General features: G+C 41.0%; 1 protein-coding gene across 1 annotated transcript in view; it reads right to left on the minus strand.

Annotated features, from left to right (window-relative positions):
• The window catches only part of SPAG17 (sperm associated antigen 17), a 224,885-nt gene that overhangs the window by 169,710 nt on the left and 31,608 nt on the right, over nt 1–23,567 (minus strand). The window contains exons 2-3 of the mRNA XM_059137012.1: nt 16,795–16,935; nt 16,093–16,176 (exon numbers count right to left, since the gene is read on the minus strand). Coding sequence (XP_058992995.1) covers nt 16,093–16,176; nt 16,795–16,935 — 225 coding nt within the window. The remainder of the gene's footprint in view (nt 1–16,092; nt 16,177–16,794; nt 16,936–23,567) is intronic.

Genomic DNA, 23,567 nt, shown 5'->3' on the forward strand with positions numbered 1-23,567 from the left:
CGCAAGGAGACAAGAAGAAGGTGGAAACTGGATTAGCTCACACCAAAGAGCCTCCTCCATCAACTCTTCCCAGACTCCTTATCGGAGATCACTCTCCCTGGGTCCCCCTGCCCCTGCCCTCAGTCTAGTTTCTGTGGAGGCCCCTCCTGTGCCTCTCTCAGCATTCTTGCATTATGTGTCCTTCTCCTATGGGGCACTGTTGAGCTTTTGTGGGTGACGGCTTCTCCGTTTCATGCCTCACGGCACTGAAAATCTGTTTGGAAATCACTTAAAGCAAACATTCCCCGTTTGAATTTACAATACCAGGATCCCCTCCCATTATCAGAAGAAATCCGAAAATGGAATTCCATAATCATTTCACTTTAATGAATTCCATACTCATAAAATACAGTCAATAAAACTGCGATGAAATGTTCAACCTTACAACTTTTCTTATCGAATTGACTGAGATTAAAAAAAAAAATTACAGTGTCGAAGAGGGTGTGGTTAAATTGGAACTGTTAGAAGGAATGTAAATTGGCACAGATTTGTCTCGAATGCATTTTGACAATATGTGTCAAGAGCTTTAAAAAAACTTACATATTTTGTCTCAGTTATTCCTCTTCTTGAAATTTTTCGTAAGGAAACAATCAGGGTCATAACTATCAGTAAACAAAACAGTCTAAATTTAGCAAAAGGGGGCGTGGTTAAGTGAATTACTAACTAGAGATATGCTTTCTATTATATAGACACTGAATACGGATCTAGAAAGGCTAATGTCATCGTTTGTGGCACACACACACACACACACACACATAGATAAGGCACACATAATATCATTTCCATTTTTAAAAAGAAGCACACATCTCTGAACGATGGAATAGTCTACACATACTTCTGACTTCCAGTACTTTCTTGTTATTGCTATATGAACTATGCTTTTCCTACATTCTCCACATTTTCTACAATTAAAGTGCATTGCTTTCATAATAAAACAGCTAATAAATTACATATACGATGTAAATGCTATACACCCACCTCCCACAGAAGGCTCCTTCCTGCACACTGATCCCAGCATCTCTACCTCTCATATTGCTTCTCAGCTTCAAATCCCTCAGTGGCCCTCACACCTCTGAGATAAACTGTACACTTCTCTTCAGGGCAGGCCAAGCCCTTTATGACCTGGTCTTGACCCATGTGTCCAGTCTCACTCCTGGCTCCTCCTTCCATGTCATTTCTAGTTCCTTGGGCATGCCACGCCATCTTAGGCCTGCATTATTTATATATATATATATGTATGATTTTATTTATTTATTTGAGAGAGAGACAGTGAGAGAGAGTATGAGTGAGGAGAAGGTCAGAGAGAGAAGCAGACTCCCCGTGGAGCTGGGAGCCTGATGCAGCAATCGATTCCGGAACTCTGGGATCATGACCTGAGCCGAAGGCAGTTGTCCAACCAACTGAGCCACCCAGGCATCCCAGGCCGGCATGATTTTTAATGAGCTGATTCTTTTGCCTAGAATTTCCACCCCTTCGTTACTTTGTAAAAGCTCCATTCAGCTCTTAAGCTTTTTTCCCCTAAAGCCTTTCCCTCAGAACTTTAGGAAGATTTAGGCATTGTTCTGTGCACTCCTTGCACCTTTTAAAACTTCTTCATCATCATAAGGGAATAGAATTGCTCATTTCTGTTTCTGTTTTCCAGGTTGAAGACTGGAAGTAGCTTTGTGATTGGTATGTGGTTATCAACCAAAGCAGCACGTGCTGAGAGAATGGGCATGCAAATCACACAGACCTTCGCAAACATTGTGCAGGTTGTACCTTGTGAAAGGGCCCCCTGCAATGAGTGAGTGTAGATGAACACCAAGCCAGACCTTCTCTCACCAAGCCAGTGTGCTCAAAGCCTGGGAAAGCAAATGGTGCTAGGTTGCTAATTGTTTTATTTTTTTAAAGATTATTTATTTATTTTAGAGAAAGAGAGAGAGAGAGAGAGAGAGAGCGCGCGCACAAATGGGAGGGGCAGAGGGAGAGGGAGAGAGAATCTCAAGCAAACTTCACACACAGTGGAGGGGTGCCTGGGTGGCTCAGTGTGTTAAAGCCTCTGCCTTCGGCTCAGGACCTTATACTGGGGTCCTGGGATCGAGCCCCACATCGGGCTTTCTGCCCAGCGGGAAGTCTGCTTCTACCTCTCTCTCTGTCTGCCTCTCTGCCTACCTTGTAATCTCTGTCTGTCAAATAAATAAATAAAATCTTAAAAAAAAAATCAAAAAAACTTCACACTCAGTGGATCCCAACTGGGGGCTCGATCTCAGCACCCCGAGGTCATGAACTGTGCCTAAACGAAGAGTCAGATGCTTAACTGACTCTGCCACCCAGGAGCCCGTGTCATATGTTTGTATTCTTTTTTTTTTTTTTTTTAATATGTTTGTATTCTTATACATTTTTTGTCTCGCTCTCTCTGTACACACACACACAATGTACATGAATAAATGCTCAATTATTTTTAACTGATGGGATACTTGATCACAATGGTTTAGGATTGCTAGCCTAGAGCACTGGGGTTTTCGTGATGAGTAACACATGCTTTCTAATGCTCACGGCATTCACTACGGAGTAGGGGATTCACTGACAAACAAACCATCACAATATAACAGGGTAAAATGAATTTTGCCTGGGAGAATCCCAAGAAGGTTTCGTACAAGAGATGACATCCAACAGGGTTATTTGGCTGGTAAATGGAAACATCTAAGTCTAATCTGTACATAATTCTCTTCAACTCAGTGCACTTTGCACTTAGCAGTGAAGGAGTATGAAATGAATTGTGTGTTGTAAATGATGGAAAAGGGATGAGCCAGAGTTCGTTCAAAACTGTAAAGAAATGGAGCCATGTGTGTTCCGTTACGGGGCCAGGTAGAAATCCTAGGTTTCACAGTCACATCATAATGATACCCCACTTTGTATCTAGTCTCAAAATACCCCTGGATCCCAAGGGCTTCTAGAGAATTCCTAAGTTCATTTCCACCAATTCGTGTTTTTATTTTGCCTATCTAATTTGTGCAAAGTGGTCAGTCCTCTCTAAGTGGGGGATGTTTGTTGCCTGGGGAATGCTGTGAATTTGTGCCTGCCAAGGCCTGCCTGCGTTTGGCCCCATTCTTTTAGAAAGTTGAAGACAAGGGGAAACATTTCCTCAGTGATAGCACTAGAAAAACCTCCTGGCGCTTGCTCTTTTGCTTAGGTGAATCACTAAGTGGGTTAAACGGAACCATCAGCTTCTTGACGGTAGGGACTGTGTCTCCTGGAAGTACCAGCATGAAGTTTGGAGTCAGAAGGTTTGGGTTCCAACATGGGGCGCTGCCATGATTAGCCGCTGGTTGGGGCAGGGCAAATCACTTATCATCTTCGAGACTCTCCCCATCTGTCACCTGAGAATAGTAAGATGTATGAGGCTGTGGTTGGGATCGAATCTGACACTAGGTAGGCAAGTATTTTGTCCTCAAAGGGGCAATTTCCAAATGTGAGCTGTGGGTATTACTCCTGTCTTCCTTAGGGTCCCAGTGAAGAGCATTGGCTGCAAGAAAAAGCCATCTTCTCAGTGGTTCCAGAAGGACTGGCTGTCTGGCTGATGAAGGTGTAACAGATTTAGTTCCAGCAAGTTTGCTCATGGTCAGGTAGAAATTGTTTCTGGTGATGGTGACTTGTGCCATGGCCCACAGGGTTGGACCTTGCTGACCCCTCCCCCCCCCATACAAAGGACATTCTCCTGGGGTCCAGCTTTTATCTCTGATAAGTAAAGTCATGCTAACAGGGTAATGGATACGATGGGTTAACATTCTGAAAATGCAGTTTCATTTCATTTAAACCAGGGTTTTATGGACACTGTGTGAACTCCACAGGCGGCTGTGGGGGCTATTTTTGGACAAGCAGGACTTCCAGCACCTCTTAAATCACATCACACAGCAATTGCGTACTCCACCTACACACAGGGCGGGTCTGCATACATGAAACAGGACGCTGGCCAGTGGGTGAGACCCAAAAACTCTTTCCCTCATCTGATGACTAATCCTTGTCTCTGCTTTCAGAAAGGGAAAGCACCCTACACAGAGCTTACCAGTGCAATACATTTTCCTTTTCTTGCTCCAAGAAAGGGGGAAAAGAAGTGGTGTGTGTGTGTGTGTGTGTTTCTCCAATGATTGAGGAATCCTGAAATGAACTTCTATAGGAGACCTCTGACAATGTTCTATGCATGGTTTTGTACAGGGAATTGAAACAAGTTGGCAGGAGGAAGAATTCTTTCTGTATAATTCAAAGCAGATATTTTACTGGGGGAAAAGCAAGTCAGAAATTTGCTGTCAGTCTTGAAATTTTATTAGTTACGAAAAGTAATATATTAGCCCATTGTATTAAGTCAAGATAGGATCTGCCCTTTTCTTTTTCTCAGTGATAGTCCTAAAATGAATCTTTGAGAATGCAGTGTAAGACTAGCTCCTCATAAAGGATGTAAGACCCAGTGGTGGTCACATGTCACATGTTATTAGACTCTGCTTTGCTTCCCTGTAGCTCCAGAAATAAATAAAAGGATAATATCATAAGACTTTGAATAACTAAATAATTAGCTATTCCTCCTGACTAATAGGATAATCTAACTGAAGATTTCTTGGTGAATGAGTGAGGCCAGATTGAGTCTGTCTTTTCCACATAAATTCTTGATAAAGGCTAATTAAGATAACGATAAACTGACTAGTTTGGGAGTGTCTGGGGTAGTACAGGACACTATGTGGGGCATTCTGTTGGCCTCACTCACCATCAGAGTCCTGTAGATTTCAAATGGTTATGTACATTATAATGCAAATAAGTCTGAGCTGAAATATGAAAATTTAAAGGCAGGGCTTTGTTAAACAATTTCACTTTTTCTCAGTAGGAGTTTTTGTAGGATTGGTTTCCTATGTGTGAACATACTAAATTCATAATTACATGCATTTTATACATTTCTTGATGCAACGTAGAGACCGTATTTTAACTAGCTTACATTATCTTTCTCCTTAACAGTGTGTGCAGGTTGTTTTTGGCCCATCATGTTTGTGAAATAGAAGAATGGATGCATTTTTTGTATAAAAATATCTATCTGAAACTCATTCATTCAAATTAATATTCATGGAGTGTTTAATGCACACAGTAGCGCATTAATTCAATAAATACAAATGAATTTCTAATAGTCCATTCTTTCACCTCGATTTTGGCATTTCTTCTTCCTTTCCTTGCTACCAAAGATCGAAGAAAGAATTAGAATTTCAGAAATAGACGTTGTATTAAAAACATGTAGAAGCATGAAAATTGTTACCATACTTCAATTCCAGCAATACTTTTTCTCCCTCTAAGGAAGCAGGTTTTCTGTATGTTTGTTGCATCTTTGGCTGTTTCGGTGTGTCCTGCCCTCTTGCTCTCCTCTTTCCAACACACCCTGTCTGGGGACCATTACCCGTCTTGCTAGAAGTTGTGAACAATAAGTGAGGTCGGCTGCAGGCTCAATGAAGAGCAGACGCCATTGTAACTGGGGATTAAATCTGTAACTCTCCCATCAGACTTGCTGCACGGTATTAAAATGAAATCGCAGGAAACAAGTCCGCTGTTTACAAAATTATCCACTACGAGCTTGTGAGGTCAGAGACGGGGTTCAATTCAGTCTTGTGCCCATATTACCTGGCGTACAACAGAAATTCAGTCAACGTCTGCTGAGTAAGGAGAGGCCTGGGCTGAGGATCTGCTATATCCATTAGCACAGGGCTACGTGAGAGACTGAGAGAGGAATATTCAAGAGGAAGAGGGATGGATTGAGAGGATTCTGGGCTGTGGTTTTGAAAACTTTCTTGGACCTGTATTTATAGCAAACAAATACTTAAATCACAAATCATACACATACAAACACGGCTGCATCTAACTAAATGTCTTTGTGGACCACAGGGTGATCAGCTGCAATCAGGAACCCGCTGTGGAGGACATGCAGCCCACCAAGGGAAGATGGGAGGGCCTGGAGCTGCTAGAACCTGGGAAGTGCCGCCGAGCCACTATGGCTGAAGGAAGGAAGCCATGTGCTTTACTCCCTGCTGCCTCCACCAGGGACCCTCACTAGCCCTGCATTAATAAGTGAGGTCTTTTAGACAACAAGCACCTCTTCCGTGCTTACTATGCACCAGCACTGAGTCAGGCATATCAGAGTTACCCTATCCCAAAGTGTACTTTCAAACTTCCCCCAAATTTAAACTCTGATTTTCTCTATATCAGAAGATACTTTTGCTCAGTTTCTCACGCCACTTGGGAGTCTCTCCTTATGCCTACATCTCCCCTACCCCTCACATCTCACATTGGCACCGTTCTGCTGAGTCTTCCCTTTAAATACACTCGTATCTGTCAGCACTCTTTTTGCCCGGGGATTCTCCTGGAGCCTCCTAACTGGTGCACTCACTCCCACGTGTGCCTCCTACTCTATCCTGATTTGGGCTTCACTTAGCAGCGAGAACATTTAAAACAAGAACTCAGATTGTGTTACTCTCCCCTTTAAAGGGTTTTATGGCTTCCCATTTCCTATGAAGCAAAAACGCAAACCCTTTCCTAACAAGGACCCAGTTGGTAGGTCTGGCCTCACCCCTCTCTACCTCGATTTCTGCGTTCCAGGCTCGGTGGCCTCTGATTCCTCTAACAGGCCCACATCTTTCCCTTCCCGCCTCATGTTCTTTGCACCCGCTGTTCCCTCTGCCTGAATATTCTCCCCTGCTCTTTTCAGTTGTCTCCTATTTGTCATTCAGCTCATCTCCACTCAGTCTAAAGCATTCTGTCTGATCTAAGACAGTTATCCCAATTCATAATTATGTATACATGTGTTGGTTTGTTTGATCTTTGCGTAATGCCTGCCTTCCCTATTCAGATGTAAACTCTGCAAGGGCAGGGAATTATATCTGTTTTATTCACCAAAATAAACTCAATCATAGGTTTGGTATATAGTAGACGCTCAAATATTTGTAGGATGCATGAAAATGAAGCATTTCTTAACCCTTAGTCATTGAACACCCCTTGATGATTTAGCCAAAACTGTGTACCTCCTGTACTATGCAGCTAATATTTTTCTCTAAACATACTGTAAAGCAAGTTAAAAAAAATAATACGGCTCGATCCTAAGCCATGAAGTTGGGACACTGCCAGTTCGTATTACGTTTTTATTTTTAAAATGCACATTAAAATATGTGTTTAACAAAATATAAATTTTGTATCTATAAACTGTCTAAAATTATCTTGTGGGAAATGCAAGAATAAATAAGAAATTCTTAATGAGTGAGGCATGCTTTCTGTTAGGTGAAGAGTAGAACCCCCGGGCTATGAGTTAGGAAGACTGACATTCATTTTAACTCTGGCTGGTGACAGGGAACAAATCATTTGAGGTTCCTAGGTTTCCATTTTCCCGTTTATGCTACAGAGACACTACCAGATTTCAGCTTGGCTCACATGTAGTTGTGAAGACATAATGAGATAATGGTTGCAAAATCCTTCTTTTTACCTAAATGTAAGATTTTATTATTATTATTATTTGAGAAATGGTACTACTTTTGTTTATTCCTTAGGGTGTTCAGTCATATTTATCCCTTCCATGACATAACAAAGAAGAAGAATGTATATTAGTTTCCATCATGGCAATGAGGACTAGTATAAAATATCCCAAATACCATCAGATTGCCTTTTTTCCTCTTAACTAGCAATTAACTTATCTTTCATTAGTTGTATTCCACTTGGTGGAAAACCTACTCATAATCTGCATACCAATGTTCATAACAGCATAATTCACAATAGCCAAGAGATGGAAGCAACCCAAAAGCTTCATCAGTGGTTGAACAGATAAGTAAAAGGTTACACGTACGTACCATGGAATGTTATTCAGCTTGAAAAGGAAGGCAATTCTGACATATACTACAGTATGGATGGGCTCTGAAGACATTATGTTACATGAAATAAGCCAGTCACAAAAAGACAAATACTGTATGATTCCACTTCTATGATGTATCTAGGAAATTGGAATTTCCTTTCCAATTCATAAGGAAAATAAAAGAGTAGAATGATGGTCCTCAGGGCCTAGAGGAGGGGGAAATGGGCAGTTGTTTACTGGATATAAAGTTTTAGTTTTATAAGATCAAAAGTTGTAGAGACTGGTTGTGCAACAATGCAAATATATTTAGCCTACTAGATGATATACTTGGAAATAATGAAAATGGTAAATACGATGTTATGGGTTTTTTACTATAATAAAAAATTAAAAATAAAATATCCTGCTTATAGATGTTTCTAGTTCTTTCACACATCCTAAAGTACAAAATGCTAACATTCATTATGACTGAGAAGAGAAACTTACAACATAATGGTCAACTATAATAGCCAAACTTTAATGGACACTCACTGTACGACAGGGACTATGCTAACTGTTTTGTATTTACTATCTCATTTAATCATCACAACAGCTTGATGAGGCAGATACAACAGAGTTACCGAACGTGCCTGAGGTCACATGGCTAGTAGGCAGTAGAATCACAGCAGGAGTCCAGCCAGACTCATTTGGATCTGTGCATCTAATTGCTAAGGGTATGTCTCACCAAACTAGCAGAAGGCTCTAGAAATTCACTCTCACTAATTCGCTTAGGTCTCTTTCTTTCCACACCGTCATCTCTAATGCATATGTATTAACTTCTCTCTCATTTCCCATCCTTCCCTCTTCCCTCTCCCAAAGACTTAATTACCTTAACCATGTAAACCTAAACCGTTAGAATTAAAAGTTCCAGGTGATCCGAACATTGGGGCAGAAGCCCCTCATCAAGGTGGCTCAAGAATAGGACCAAGACTGTTTGGCACCTCCCTCATGTGCAGATACACCATTGGCTTTGCCAGAGCAGTAGGAAAAGCAATAAACGTATCACAGAACTACTGAGAGGTTTAAGACTTAATTCTGATTACTAGCAGTAGCTTGTATTCAAGAAATGTTAAACCACAACAACTACTTGCAGAATTCCAACTATTGACCCTCAGTTTTTATGTGATGCAAGCAGAAGGAAGAGAGGCTTCTGAGTCATGGAGTTACTTAACATGTCTGAGGCTCCAGTTTTCATTGTTTGTAAGTATCTCTTGGCAGACTGTTGAGAAGATTATATTAGCTAATATATATGAAGCACCACGCACACAAGACTTGCAATAAGTGAAGTAGTCAATAAATCATAACTATTATTATTACCCTGATAATAGGGTAATAAAGGCAGCTTATTCAGAGTCCTAGATAGAAAAATAGAACGATACAGTCTTCCTGATTCCTTCTCTGACATTCTTCCAGTCATAGTGGGTGTGGAGTGTACAATGTTGGAGAAGCTCCAGGACCCACCCTGCCAAGACTGTGATGGCTGCTCTTCACCAGCTGAACCTTGCTTCATTCTTGTGGCTTCTCCTCCGCTTATAGCTTTGTCCTGGGATTCTTGACTAGGTTCTTGTCCTGTCTAGCAGTTCTCCCATGGACTGAAGGTCTGATCAGCAACCCCATCACCAGCGCTTGGATGGTATGGTTTCCTGGGACTGAATTCCAGGGGCCTCGGCTTCTGATTCCACTCCTCGCCAGTGATCCCTTGCCTCCTCCTGAAACGCATGGGCTTGGCCAGCTGTCTGTGCCCCAGGGTGGGAAAGAGCTGGGGGGCATGATTTGGGTGTTTTTCAATGTCTTTGCTTGAGTTATGCTTTTCTTTGAAAACAGAACTCCAGATTTCTGATCTGAGAGGCAAACATATTTGCTCCCTAGGAGCCCATTCCTAAAGCAATGGAGCTCTGACCTTCCACCTCTCTCATGGACACGCCTGGACTCAACTTTCTCTGCCGGGCTTCTCTGTCCTTCTCCAGGACCAGAGAGGCTCAGGATTGTTAACACATCTGACTGCTCCGTTTCCCATCTTGACAAAATTCATTCGGTTGCAACTCTTCATAACTCTTTAGTCTACGACCATTTCTAGCACTGTAATTTCTCCTCATTTTCCCTTCTTTGGGTGAGAAATGCTTCCAAAAGCCCAAATTTTGGCACAATAACTCCCAGATTGTTTTTATAGTCCCCGTGTAGTACTTCTTTGTTACAGCTCAATATTCCTAAATTTTGTTCCAAGTCTTTATTTAACATTTATAAATATCAGGTTGTATTAATTGGTTCCAGCTTTAAAAATGTTCCATCCGAGGTTATTTTCTGCTATTTTGATAGTGGTTTCGAAACCCGGAACACCAAGGCCTGATGTGGGCCATGTTCTGCAAGTATCCCTCAAGGACTGGTGGGGAACGGAAAAGATACGCAGATCTTGGGCCTTGCTGTGTTCTTTGAAGACTGTACTGGCCATAATAGCTTCAAAGAATTTCAACAAGTTCCTAAGACATGACCTTCCCTTTCCGAAAACCACGCTGGCCAGGCTTGCCTTAATCAAGCTGTGCTTTTCTAAGCATCCTTTTACTTGATCTCCTGCAGCAGTTTTCAATACTTTCCCTACAAGTGAAGTTAAACTAACTGGCCTGTAATTTCCTGGTGTGTCCCTAAGCTCTATGAAATAACGGCATTATGTTGGCTACCTTCCAATTCTTCCTGAATTTTTTTGTTTTGTTTTAAAACGCAGGATTGAAAAGGCCAGAGAATGCTTCCTGTCTCCCCTTTCCTTCGTTCCTCTGATGACATACTGCTTTCTGGTCCCAGTAGATCTGCCATTTTAATAACTTCAAACCTCTTAAAAGTTTTCACATATTATTTGTTTCTATCTCTGAGGCATGAGTTTTCCATTTTTCATTTTGACAAGCCTCCCCGCTCCTCACCCCAAACAAGGGCTCACAATTCCATGGAATAGACTGTTAATGTGAGGCACTGTTAAAAAAACGAGTTTCATATTAGAAATGTGGACTAGGGAAGCAACTAGATCGTAATTAAGTCTGTGGTTTTACTTGTGAGTTATTATGAATACATGTTGGGGAAGGAGCTAAAGAATGTATCTACATGCATAGGAATAGGAACCAACAAAATGAAATGATTACATCTGGGGATACTAATCCAATGTACCTGCCAAGTATCTTAAGAACGTGATGAAACTAATTAGATCTTTATATATAAAATTTGCAACCTGTCTCTTTTTAAAGCTGCATTTGATTCATTACTTTCAAATCCAACATCACAAGAATCTTTCCATATTTAATCATCTCCCAATAAAAAAGCCCACAGAAATATTTTAGTTAAAAATATGTCAGTTAAAAAATAACATCTTTTTTTTTTTTTTTTTTAACTGGTAGGAGTAAAGAGGAAAATTCACAATTATTCGTATTCATAAAACTACACTGTATCACATCATCTTTCAGACTGTCTTGGTTGGTTGTTGCATAGAATTGATTAATTTTTAAGATAAGTGAGTCACCAACTAGGGCATACAAACTTTTATTCTTTATAGATGTTTTTTGTTTCAGCAAGCTTTTGTGTTTTTCAAAGTTTTTTTTTTGCGGTGATCTAACTCGTCTTTTCTGAATAAATCATAGGCGGGCAAACTACGGCCCATGTCTGGATGACCATCCAGGTTGCTGATTTCTGGGTTGGAAGGTAGGATGATCACCATCGTGAAACAAAGCCAAACATAGAGTGGAGTCTAAAACTTTAAAACTGTTGACCCTGACTTCAGAGAAGCTGAATTAACAAACCCCTGTCCAATGGGTAGTTTTTTCTTTCTAATTCTTCAACGTCACAAACTCTAAAATTTGTATATCTCTTAATAATGCACACATACTGTGTATCAGATTAAACACAGGTGGGAGAATCTTTGCATGTATGGAACATGTAGACCTGTCACATAGGGAACATTTCAATCAGCTTTGAATGATTCCTACTATTTTCCTTTTTGATTTTGGACATGACTGAAGAAACCTGCAAATGAACAAATCAGGTTCTCTCTGTGGGCCATCGAAGTGAGTGACACTTGCCAAATATTTGTGCATATTTAGCAAATAAATTTAAGTTTGGGAGTTGATCTTAAAGCATGGATTTTATTGTGTACTTGAAATATTTTCTCATAGATATTCATCTTCAGGATTTTAAAGATTCAATTAAAGCATGTATAGAATTTACCCTTCCCACTGAGCATATATCTTATACCAGGCAATAATAAATTTAGTACTATTCACTCTTCTCCCACAACTATGCCTTTGCTTGAGCTTTCCTTTTTCTTGGAAGGCCCTCTCCCACATTTGAATGTCAAGACTGCCAAGACCTACTCATCCAAGGGTGGACAGCTTAGAGCCCAGTGGAAAAATCCTGGGTTTGTGGTAAAGAAGAACGTCTTGAGTCTATGGATTTGACTATGGCTAAACCCAAGTTCTTCAATATTCTAGTTAATAAACTTCCTACCTCCTCCATGTCTCCATCTCCCTACATGTAAAATGGCAATATTTATATCTCCTTTAAGAATTGTGATGTGGGTTATTCGGAATTATTTATTCATTTATTTACTAGAGAGAGAGAGACAGTGTGAGTTGGGGAGGGGCAGAGAAAGAGAGAGAAAGAATCCTAAGCAGTCTCCCTACTGAGCACCATGGAGCCCAACACGGGGCCAAATCCTACGACTCTGAGATCATGACCTGAGCCAAAATCAAGAGTCGGGTGTTCAACCAACTGAGCCACCCAGGCATTCCTGCAATAATATACAAAAGATCAAAATTAGCTACCCTTCCTTTTTCTCCCTATGCCATCTACTCCACAAGGCTTCTCTAGATCCCACTCATAACCCCACTCTCACGGCAATTTCATCTTCCTTTGAATGCCCATAACACTTCATCTGTCCCTCGTGGGCTTCAATGCAGTATGTTATTATTATTATTATTATTATTATTATTACTCTTCTTCTTTTTCTTCTTCTTCTTCTTCTTTTAGGACTTAATTTATTTGAGAAAGAGAGAGCACAAGCAGAGGTAAGGGCAGAGGGAAAGGGAGCTCTTCTCCCCACTGAGCAGGGAGCTCAATGCAGGGCCCTATCCTAGGACCCTGGGATCATGACCTGAGTTGAAGGCAGACACTTAACCAACTGAGCCACCCAAGAACCCCTTCCTTTCTTTAACAAACATTTTTTGACCATTTACTATGTGTTAGGATACATTTTTTCCTCCCCCCCCAACTAATCCTTAAGCTTCTTGAGGTTAGAGTCTTTATAATATTCATCTCTCCCCCATTGTCTATATAGTGTGTAATCCCCCTAGTGTTGAACAAGAATGTACTTGTTAATTGTTTGGTATTTGATAAAGTACCACTATCTGGTAAAAGCTGGTGACTGTATAATGCAGACAATATCTGTATATCCATTTTCATATAAGTCCACAGCCTCAAATAGGATTACAAGCTGGAAATTATGTTCATATGTAAGGCCAGTGAATGGGATCATCATAATTTTCATCCTTGTTATTAAATACTACAACTACTACTAATAATATAATAAAGGAATAGCTAACATCCCTGAGACCATGCACAAAGGAGAACATTCTCTTCCCATTCCGTATGGGTCCTTAGAGTAGTTCCTGCTAGAGTAGACCATGGTTTCCAAAAAGAGAAGGTGAATGAACAAATGAGCTGTAACCGAGTCTCTGTGGAATCACATTAGCACAAATCTAAGCACATTTTCAAAGAACTGTGGTTTATAAATAAAGACTCTCTCTCATATATACAATCCTATGGCTACATGAACTCTAAAGTTTCAGCGGGAAATTACACAATTTCAGAATGAGTCTGTGTGTACACAACACCAAGCCATCCAAGTGAAAGCCTGAGCAAATCACTTAGGAATGTGGTCTTTGCTAGCCCAGACATTTCAAGTCGTTATTGCAAATATGTAATGTGGTTCTGACGCTATTTTACTACTCATGGATGAACTGCACTATGGTGACATTTCACTTTAATTTGCTGCTCCTAATTGACTGCAGGCAAGGAATCCAGAAAGCCGAACTGGTTAGAACTATGTTTAAAGTGAGAACGACGAGGCTCTGATTTAAGGCCAGTGAGAGTGGCCTACAAATGGACGTAAATGTGAGGGTATGGCCTTCAGAGTTCCTGGTTCTTGAGCTTTCCCCTCCAAACTGGAAGACACAGAACTCTACCAATGTTGCATGCAGGCTAAACAAATTTCTTAGATGACCTTTTCTTCTCCAAGGAGGAGAAAGAAAATATAAGACCTTGCAAAGAGGCTCTTGAGGAGTTTAACTGTGGCCAGTGTCCTAGCTGCTACAGACTGTGCCAGGCTTCAGGCAGAAACAGACTCGTGAGTCTTAAAAGTTCACAAGTCCCAGAAGGGTTTGGGTCTGGGCCTCTCTCAAGGTCACCATTCACTATCACAATCACCTTGGGGGTTCTCAGTAGGCACTGCCAGCAGCTTTTCAACTCACTTGGGATGAGGTCCCAAGCGACAGAGTTCCCAAACAGGTCCTAAGTGTGAAGGGACTAAGACTGGAAATGTGCCCTCTTCTCCAGATGTGCTTTCTGTCGTTGACTGATGCTGATCAGGAGACCGAGTTGGTTTTATGTTCTATATCTCTCTTTACCAAAGCAAATTGATGTTGATGCATGTGTGGTATACCCAAGATCCAATCTCTGTGGTGCTCATCGCGCCTTCCCTTTTCTTCTGGAACCATTCAGGAAAGGGTATGTGAGTGGGTGTGGGAGGCTCACGGCCCAAATGCTCCACTGGAAGAATGTGGTAGAGCCAGATGTGAAATGGACCTCCCCTGAGTGAAGGATTCACAACCCAGAGTCACAGCACATATTGGAGAGGAATGGCTTTCTAACTGAACTCTGGATTTGTAACATTGTGCTATCCCACATCCAAGTCAAAATGTCTGTCCAGATTAGACATCAAAACTGGCCTGTTATCATCTCTGATTTTTACTGAGAATCTTTGAAGAAGAAAGAGTCCTTTGGGGGGCTAATTGGTCCCAGGCCTGAGAATTGGACAGGGATTTCTATGGCTACTTCAGAAGAAAATTTCCAATATTTTAAGTATCACATAATGTTTCAACTGGAGCACGCACACTGAGAACATTGTAACAAAAGGTAGAAGGTATTTTATTTGACTCAAAGAGCACAGAATCAATTTTTCCTGGTAGTGAGAGTAGTGTAGCAAGAGTTAATGCTATAAAATCCACACTATTGTCAAGTGTAAATAAATCCAATGAAACTTGTTCCGATAGTACTCAGGCAATACTAAAGAGCCCATTAGGAAATCATCCAAGACCTGAGACACATAAAAAACTTTATTAGATCACTGAAATAAAGTGCAAACAAGTTTGTCTTAGAAAGATCCAAAATCCTTACGCTTTCAGTCTGAAGAGCCATAAAACAGTGCCTGACAAATTTTAAGTGATATTCTAATTAATCACTGAATTTTTATAGCTTCTTGTGAGCTGTAAGTTAGATATTAACAAGGCAGCATGAGAGGCAATCGCCCTGCACTGAGCACGAGTTCTAAGTCCTTCCATAAACCCAATGGTCAGCCAGGCCAGACTTTTGTGTTAAGCATCTGCTAGAAATGCAGAATAGACCATTAACCTAAAAATTGTCATTAATTTCATGTCGGTTAAAATAGGATAGAAAATGTGCCCAAATCTCGCTGACTCGTGGAAAATTATAACAGCTGTGTCTTAGTCTCGTACAGGAAACACTTTCTGAGCCATTTTTACATTGTTCCTTTGGTGAAAATAACACTTTGTAATACACTAATCATACAGCTCCCATTAATACCATCACACACTTAATAATTACCAGGAAAAAGTCTGACCCAACTCTTTTATATATAAAAATTTCTGATTTATAGTCCTTACTTGGATACAGTGGTGGTGTAGACAATCTAGGACAATTTTATTCCTAGAAAGGGATTTTTTTCAGAAGAGAGGCAGATTTTCTTAAGTGCCTACCATCGGATAGTTCCAATGAGGAGCAAGAATTTGCTTTCAAAGAATGAATTTAAAAAAAATTTTGTAATGTGAGTTTAAGATTATTACTTCAATTCTCATTTTCTAAAAATTACAAACATATCTTCAGTAAAGACATCCACCTACCTCATGATATAAGGGAGCACTACCGCCTAGAGGTTTCTTTGCCTTTTTAGATGGAGTTCCAAGAAATGCATTTGATTCATTGATCTGTAAGAAAATTAAATTCATCCACAGTGAAAAAGAAAGACATACTTAAAGCATACTTAGGTATATGTAACTTTCAATTACCTAGGTGGCTTTTAGGGTTGAAAAACCTAGTAAGGAAGAGATATTCACTAACTAGGCAAAATATTTATAGTCACTTTGGTAAGCTGTTAGTAATCACGTAAGTATGGGCCACCTGACAGGACTTTTCTGTGTGGTCATTCCTCTCTGTCCTCTGACAGGTAGGTTTCTCTGTAGTCTTAATTTCTCTTGCTATTGACTTCCCTGGAATAGTAAATATTTTAGTCTTTTGTTATTATTAAGTCTTTTATTGAATAAACAATTCTTCAGAGAGCCTAGCATGGAGCCTGGTATGGCCACAGGAGCTTTGTCAAATGAATGAGTGCCGAAAGGGGCTAAATGGGCCTAAATAATGGGTCAAAATAATTTTTCCCAGTTAAACAATGCAAGTTTATTCTAGCTAAGTTTTGTTTAAAATAATCCACCCCGATTTACTGAAAAGCCCAAGAATCTGATAGTTGTACTTATTTTTATTATCTTATTCTATTATTTTAAGCACAAAAGTCCTCACGGGGCCTAGCGGTGGGAAGGGACAGATACCTGCTGGAGAATGTCTTGCCAGGACACAATACTGAACAATTTCCGCTGAGGCACCTGGACAGCAAGGGTAAGAGCTCTGATGAGAAGATCGTCCTCACTCCGGTTTCCAACTATAAAAGCGACAGAGCCCTTCCAATCATTCTGTTAAAACAAACAAACAAACAAACCAAAAAACCAGAAGGAATTAAATTCTAAATCCTGGGTAGGTAGGTAATTTTGTGTCGAAGGGTTCCACTAAAACAAGATAGTTTTCCGTTTAAATGTCACCTTAAAAGACAAGAGCTGACCACATAGCGTAAGTTCCTGACTCAAGTAGCCACAAGGCGGCAGTGTTGTGCCAAATTTCATGCAACTAGACCAAAAAAAAAAAAAAAAACCAACCCACCAAAAAAACAAACAACCATTTTCTTGTGAAATTAGACCTTTCATTTTAAGGAAGACAGTGTTTAAAAATGACATGCTTTCACTAGAATGCTGTCCAAGAAAAATTTGGTATTTGGAAGAAATGGTTCATTCATATGTTACAAATATATATTAAGATATAATCTTGAAAGCAAAAATCTTTGGTTTTTTTCCCCCAATACATTCTAAGACTCTAAATAGTGCTAGAGGCATAGGAGGAACTTGATCAATATTTGTTGAATGTTGGGTAATAGTGAATGAGTTGCCAAATGGGCCTTTATATGGGTAAAAAATGTAATCCCTGAAGTTGTTGTAAAGCACAGAACTAGAACACATCTTTTCCTCTTCGTGTAACACAAGAATCTCATTGCTAATTCACAAACGAGTCCTTTCCCTTCCCAGGACTTAGGCTAAAAAATAACACTTGGACATGAAATGCTGCATCAAATAATTTTAAAAAAATGTTACTAAAGACAATATTCTTATTCAGTAATCCCTTTCTCTATTGTAATTTCTCTTGGGAAGAAGCAGTTCCCTGAAGATTAAGAATGGAATTTATTGAATTATCCACTGTGTGGTGCTGAGAGTCAAACTCATCATGCCTACCACGTCTATGGCTTCCTTACATTAACAATCTTATGGGGAAATGAAATAAGCAAATGTGATAAAGACATTTGGAAAGAGAAATAAATAATAAAGGAGAGCACCCCGGCCATGTAACCTCTCCAGACCTTACCAACCCCATTTATAGCATAAAGGGGTTGGACAGGGCAAAACCTAACATCCCTTTAGAGATCTGATTCAAATAGAGTAACCCCTCCTGTCAGTGGATTCTGAAACAACGTCTAAGATGACGTGAAGAGATTTTACACAAACGTAATGAAATGCATAATTTTCTGTGGTTCTCTCTGGTTTCTGTCCAGTCCATGGTCAGGGTGATGACAGAACTAGGGCATAGGTGGGAGAAAAGACCTTAGTGCAAATTCCTCCTTACCAATCAAATAATTAGTATCCTTAAAAGTCTCTTATTTCTTTCCATGGAAACTTACTAGCTACCTAACAAAACTTGCCCAACTGTCAATCCAAAACAAAAACCACACATGAAAGCATAAAAATGTGAATCTTACCTACAAAATATGTGTGTGTGTGTGTGTGTATGGACATGTTAGTGTGGTTCAATGTGTTTCCCTCTGTTACACTGAGTTTAAGACCTTTTTTGTTTGTTTGCTAATACACCGTAGGAAGACTGAGCATCTGTTCTTTCTTTTTGCTTCGTTTTGTTTTAATATTCTGACTCTGAAAAGTTAGTATGACATTTATAATTTATGCTTTTGGGAAAAAAAATTCCACTATCACAAAACGACCTTTCCCACATGGGATGCCTTTGGTTTTCTCTTGTCTACTCCCACAGTCAAAACCTCAACTATAATCATTGAAAGACGAAAATCTCTTCTATTCTCACAATACAGTACACATGGATCCTAAACAGGCAATACCCCAAACTTCCCATCAGTTACACTTTCCCACACTGAAGATTTTAATGAGCACCTCTACCTCACCCCCTCCCCGCTGCACTGTCCTTGCCAGTATTTGAAAGCTAACAGTGAAAAGGAAGGGCTGCCTCTCCACTCCTTGGGGGATAAATCAGAACAAGGGCATTGTAGTAGTCCACCACCTACCCAGTTGTATCGGGTGTCAAAGGCAGGTGTTGACTATTTCAGACCAGACAAAACTAAGGGAGGAGGAGGCAGGAACTAACAATTCTTGAAATCTGCCATGTGCCAGGCATATGTTATCTCACTGAATCCCCGAGTAATCCCTTTAAATAGGTGCACTAATACTTTATAGATGGAGAGACAGAGGTCCAATGAAGTCAAACAACTTGTTCGAGGTCATCTTGGCAGAACATCATGCAGACCACATACGTGGCTTACAATTTTGAGATCATTTTAGAACAGTTTTGCGAGCAAGTCTTTGGGTCACAACGCCTTTCCAAAAGGCCTAAATTGCAGCTAATGGCTACTTCATTCATAAGAAACACAATAGATGAAGATCTGTATCACATGTCAAAGTGTAAAAAACCTTCAAAAACAGATATTGTAGTAAATGCTTAGGACATCTTAAGTTTATTTTACTTTATTTTTTAATCAATGATTGTTTGACAAAGGCTCAAAGACATTAAGGAAATTTCCCAAGCTTGTCTCTCTCCAAGCCGGTGTTCTTGTTACTTTGGTCAGATGCACCTTAGTGCAAGCTCTGTTCCTCTGATTACTGGTCCTATGCTGAAAATTCTGGGCCCCATTTCTCTACTGGAAGGGGTCTGGAGAGTATAGTCCAGCCGAGACTCCATTTCCCACCTGTACTCGCTAGCTCCCCAAACTCCTGCTCCCCAGAAGAGGATCTACCTGGCAAAACAGGACCCACGATGGACTTTGTCAGAGTCATGGATTAGGGTCAAGTCATGCTGCCAGAAGCCAGGTAAGCATAAAACGGACTATCAGGCAGAAATAATGCAAATCAAGAATGTCTGCAGAGAAAGATGCACTCACTAGAGTGCTGCACTAGGGGGCAGCGAGATGTCAGGAAATGCAGACTATTCAACGAATGAAGAGTAAGTCATTGCCCTGGGGTCTAATTAGGGAGAATCGTTAAAGGAACAAGGCTCTGCAAATATAATATCTGAATCTTTCTCTTACTACTCCAGGATAACTGTAGATTCTGAATTACCACTACTGGCAGCAGTTTTAAAAATAGGAAATTGTTTCGGAAAAACTGGGACAAAAATTAGATTTGATACAAAACGATTCAGAACATCCCTCCGCCATATATCCTGCCCCGACATGCAGTTAAACACAGTCCTTAAATTTGGGTTCACAGGGCAGCCGGGGAAAATGAATATAGAGAAAATAAATGTAGACAATCGGTGAGAAATGAACCTACAATGTGTGTATTTGAGTCATCCCGCTTGTGAGCCCCGAGGTGCTTGCTACCTGTGGGTGAGTTTCACATAGCTCAAGAACCTTGGGCTGACTCTTAACATAAGCCTAGACGAAGAAAACATTAATCATTTTAGAAAAACTACACTGGATACATCCAATGGTAGAGGCACACCTCAAAAGCCTTAGGAAATGAAGGTGGCTCTCCGCTGGCTGGAGGCACATGCTGGACACAGTTTTTCTGAGTCTCACTTTCTAGCAGTTATTGATAAAGTCATTCAAAGGGTGGAATGAAGTCATGTATGGACACAATCCATTACCTTTTATTTACTTTACCAGCCTCACCTAATTGAAGCTTGGCAGGAGGGCGTCTTAACCCAAACACAGACATACTAGTCTTCCAAATCAAGAAAGTATTCATGTAAATGCAGAGACCCGGGCTGTCTCCCACATGCCTATGGTCACAGAGACACGGGGTAGACTTAGGATTCCATTCCTTCACAGACTGCAAACTCTCCAGATTTCACTTAGGCACTTCTGTATTCTAAGATAATTACAAAAGCGCTTTAAGACAAGTGAAATGCAGCTTTTGGACAATGGGAAGGTGATTGCTTCCTTCCATTAGCACAAGGCATCAGCGGGGAGGGGAAGGGCAGGACACCCGTGCTGTCTTCTGCTGCCTTTGCTGGCATGTGGTGGGGTGGGGGAGGAGCTGCTGCCCTCGAAGACCTGAAATGAGATTCCCACAGTCCACTTCCCAGAGCTGATCAGCTCCCAAGGAACTCGATGAACCAACAGTGGTCACCACTTTTAGTCGAAGAAGATGTATACAAGCCCCCAAAGTAAAATTCTGTGCAGAGTTATTTAACAACTGTTCCAATATGCAAACCTATACTTTACGTTGATATTCTGCTGCAAGGATGATCTTCTTGTCAAGTAGATTCACTGAAAAATGGAGAGGGATTTGTGACTGTCTCTCTCATACCAGGTTTTCCCTTCAAAAGGGGTCTTGGATCTCCATCAGGCAAAGAGTGTTAGTGTGGGCTATTGGCCAGCAGAAGAAATATTTTTATTACACAGAACTGGCTGCTATAATCATATTTGTTAAAAAGGGGTTATAACTATAAAATAAGTTGGGAATAGAGATTACAAATGATTCATTTAACAAACAGGAACAACACAACCACCCAGGATGTACAGTCATCTAACTCCTTTGAATGCCTCTACTAAACAAATTCTTAATACAGATTCTTCTCTAATGATAGATTCCTCACAATTTATTATAAATACTACAGCTTGACGCACTGTCATCATACTATTAGAACTGCTCCTTATTTAGGAATCGGTTCACGTGGCTGTCACATTTTCTCAACTAGATTAGAAGCTCTTTACGTTAGAAATTCCATTTTGTCGCTTTTGTACCTCATGGTGCCCAGCAGAGCAATGGGGAATCAAATGGGGCTCTCTTTATAAATAACTGTTGATTAGTACTTTAAAGGAACAGAGGATGTGCTTGGACACTGAGGATTTTGACCCTGAGAATCATAAATGTCTAGAAGGTCATGCAGCATATACAGGGTCCAGAGCCCTGAAATCTTTTGGGAGGAAAATGGGCTGTCCTTGATCCAACATGTTTTCTGCCAAGCGTCAGTGACAAGGTGTAAGGAGTTAGCCCTACAGCCGTTCCTCTGCCAAGACAGGTTTCCTGGGAGTGGCTCAGAGAAGCAGCCGGGTGGTAGGAAAAGGAGGCAGCTCTTTCAGATAAGAGGGGAAAGCCCAAGACTCACACACAAACATGCGTTGGCTATAAAACCATGCCTCCTTCTCTTTCTTTCCTACTGTATCCCGTCACCCAAAGACAGGCACCTCGGTGGCCTTCTTCCCCTCCACCTAACCACCTACAGACTGCAAGTTCTATTATTCCTTTCTCCTTCTAGGTGCCTCTGAAATTCTTATGAGTCAAACTTTATGGTGAGAGCATATCAGGGTGGGGTGGGGAGAGAGGAAAGACCGACGCTACACATGCTATCAGGGGTCTGGATCCAGAATCCGCCAGATGTGCAGAATTTGAACCTGACACTTGCCTCCTGCAGTAACGTCATTGCCTCATCCACCCTAATCATCCCCTCCATCAGGAGTGTGCTGGATCTGGTCGTCCTCACTCTTCCTGACTCTGTCCAGTGAGCTTGCATTGAGACCGTGAAATCACCATGGCGGAAGTGTGGAAACTACAGCAATGCCAAGTGCCACGAATCTGAGCTTTGCCCTGGAGAACGGGTTGTTAAAACATTTAGCAGCACGTCATGCTCCCTTCCTGGGAAGGCCTGTGTATCTAAGCCTGACTTAGAAATGATTTTGATTGAAATGGTTGAAGACTATCTCTGGGAAAACACTGAGGGCAAAGTGGATTCTCTCCACCTGCCACATTTCCCACCCAGTGCACGTTCTGCAGTGTACGCTGTGTGGAGTGACACTGTCTGCCGACAGACACTGCTTCAGGTGGGACCCAGCCTCACTCTCCTTCAAAATGGACTCCAAGCAAAGCAGGTGACAAGGACAGAGAGGCCACTATGGGAGGAGCAGGGTCAACCCACTCCAAGGCTCTCCTTTCCTCCTGAACATATCAGGCATGAGTCACATCAGGGCAGGGAACCACTGCCCCGGGTAGGGTGGGCGTTCCCCAAGCACCTCTCACCCACAGATGGTGGGACTACTTCATACTTCCATGACCCCTTGGAGAAGGCCATTGTGGCATGAAGATTAAGAGCGTGGGCCCAGGAGGCTGACTTCCTGGATTCAAATTTCAGTGTACCATCTGTGTGTCCTTGGGCAAGTCATTTAACTTCTCTGTGCCTCACGTATACATGGGGATAATGACAGTACCTGCCTCACTGTTGTGAAGATGGAATGAGAAAACCTATAGAAAGCCCTTCTGAGCATAGCACCTAAGAGTGATCACAGCCATCATGGATATTATTTTTTTGTTGTTGTTGTGTGCATGTGGGGGATCTTTGGCTCTTGGTACTTGTTAAAACAAAAATGGTTACTCGATACATTTTGTTCCAAGTGTGGAGAACTTACGAGTGAATCAGGAAGGAAAAATCAAACAGAATACCAACATTTGTATCACGAAAAAGAAAGTCTTCATTTGAATGACAATTTGTAGAATAATTTGCTGTTTGATAGTGATAAACTTATTAACTGACACATTACATTTCTAAAATATATAGGTGCTTGAAAGAGAGGGCAAAAGTCATGAACATACTATGTTTAAAATTCCAAAGGTATATAATCTTCAGAGCTATGGGGAAAAAAAAATGTGAGAGCGTGGCAAAAGGGAGCCAAAAGTGATTTTGTGCTCGGTAGAGGCCAGAGACACCGACCCATCTCCAACAGTGAAAGAGGCATGGCTTGGGAAAAAAGTGTGGAGCTGAC

This window comes from Mustela lutreola, chromosome 10 (genome assembly GCF_030435805.1).
Source record: "Mustela lutreola isolate mMusLut2 chromosome 10, mMusLut2.pri, whole genome shotgun sequence".
Taxonomy (NCBI): domain Eukaryota; kingdom Metazoa; phylum Chordata; class Mammalia; order Carnivora; family Mustelidae; genus Mustela; species Mustela lutreola.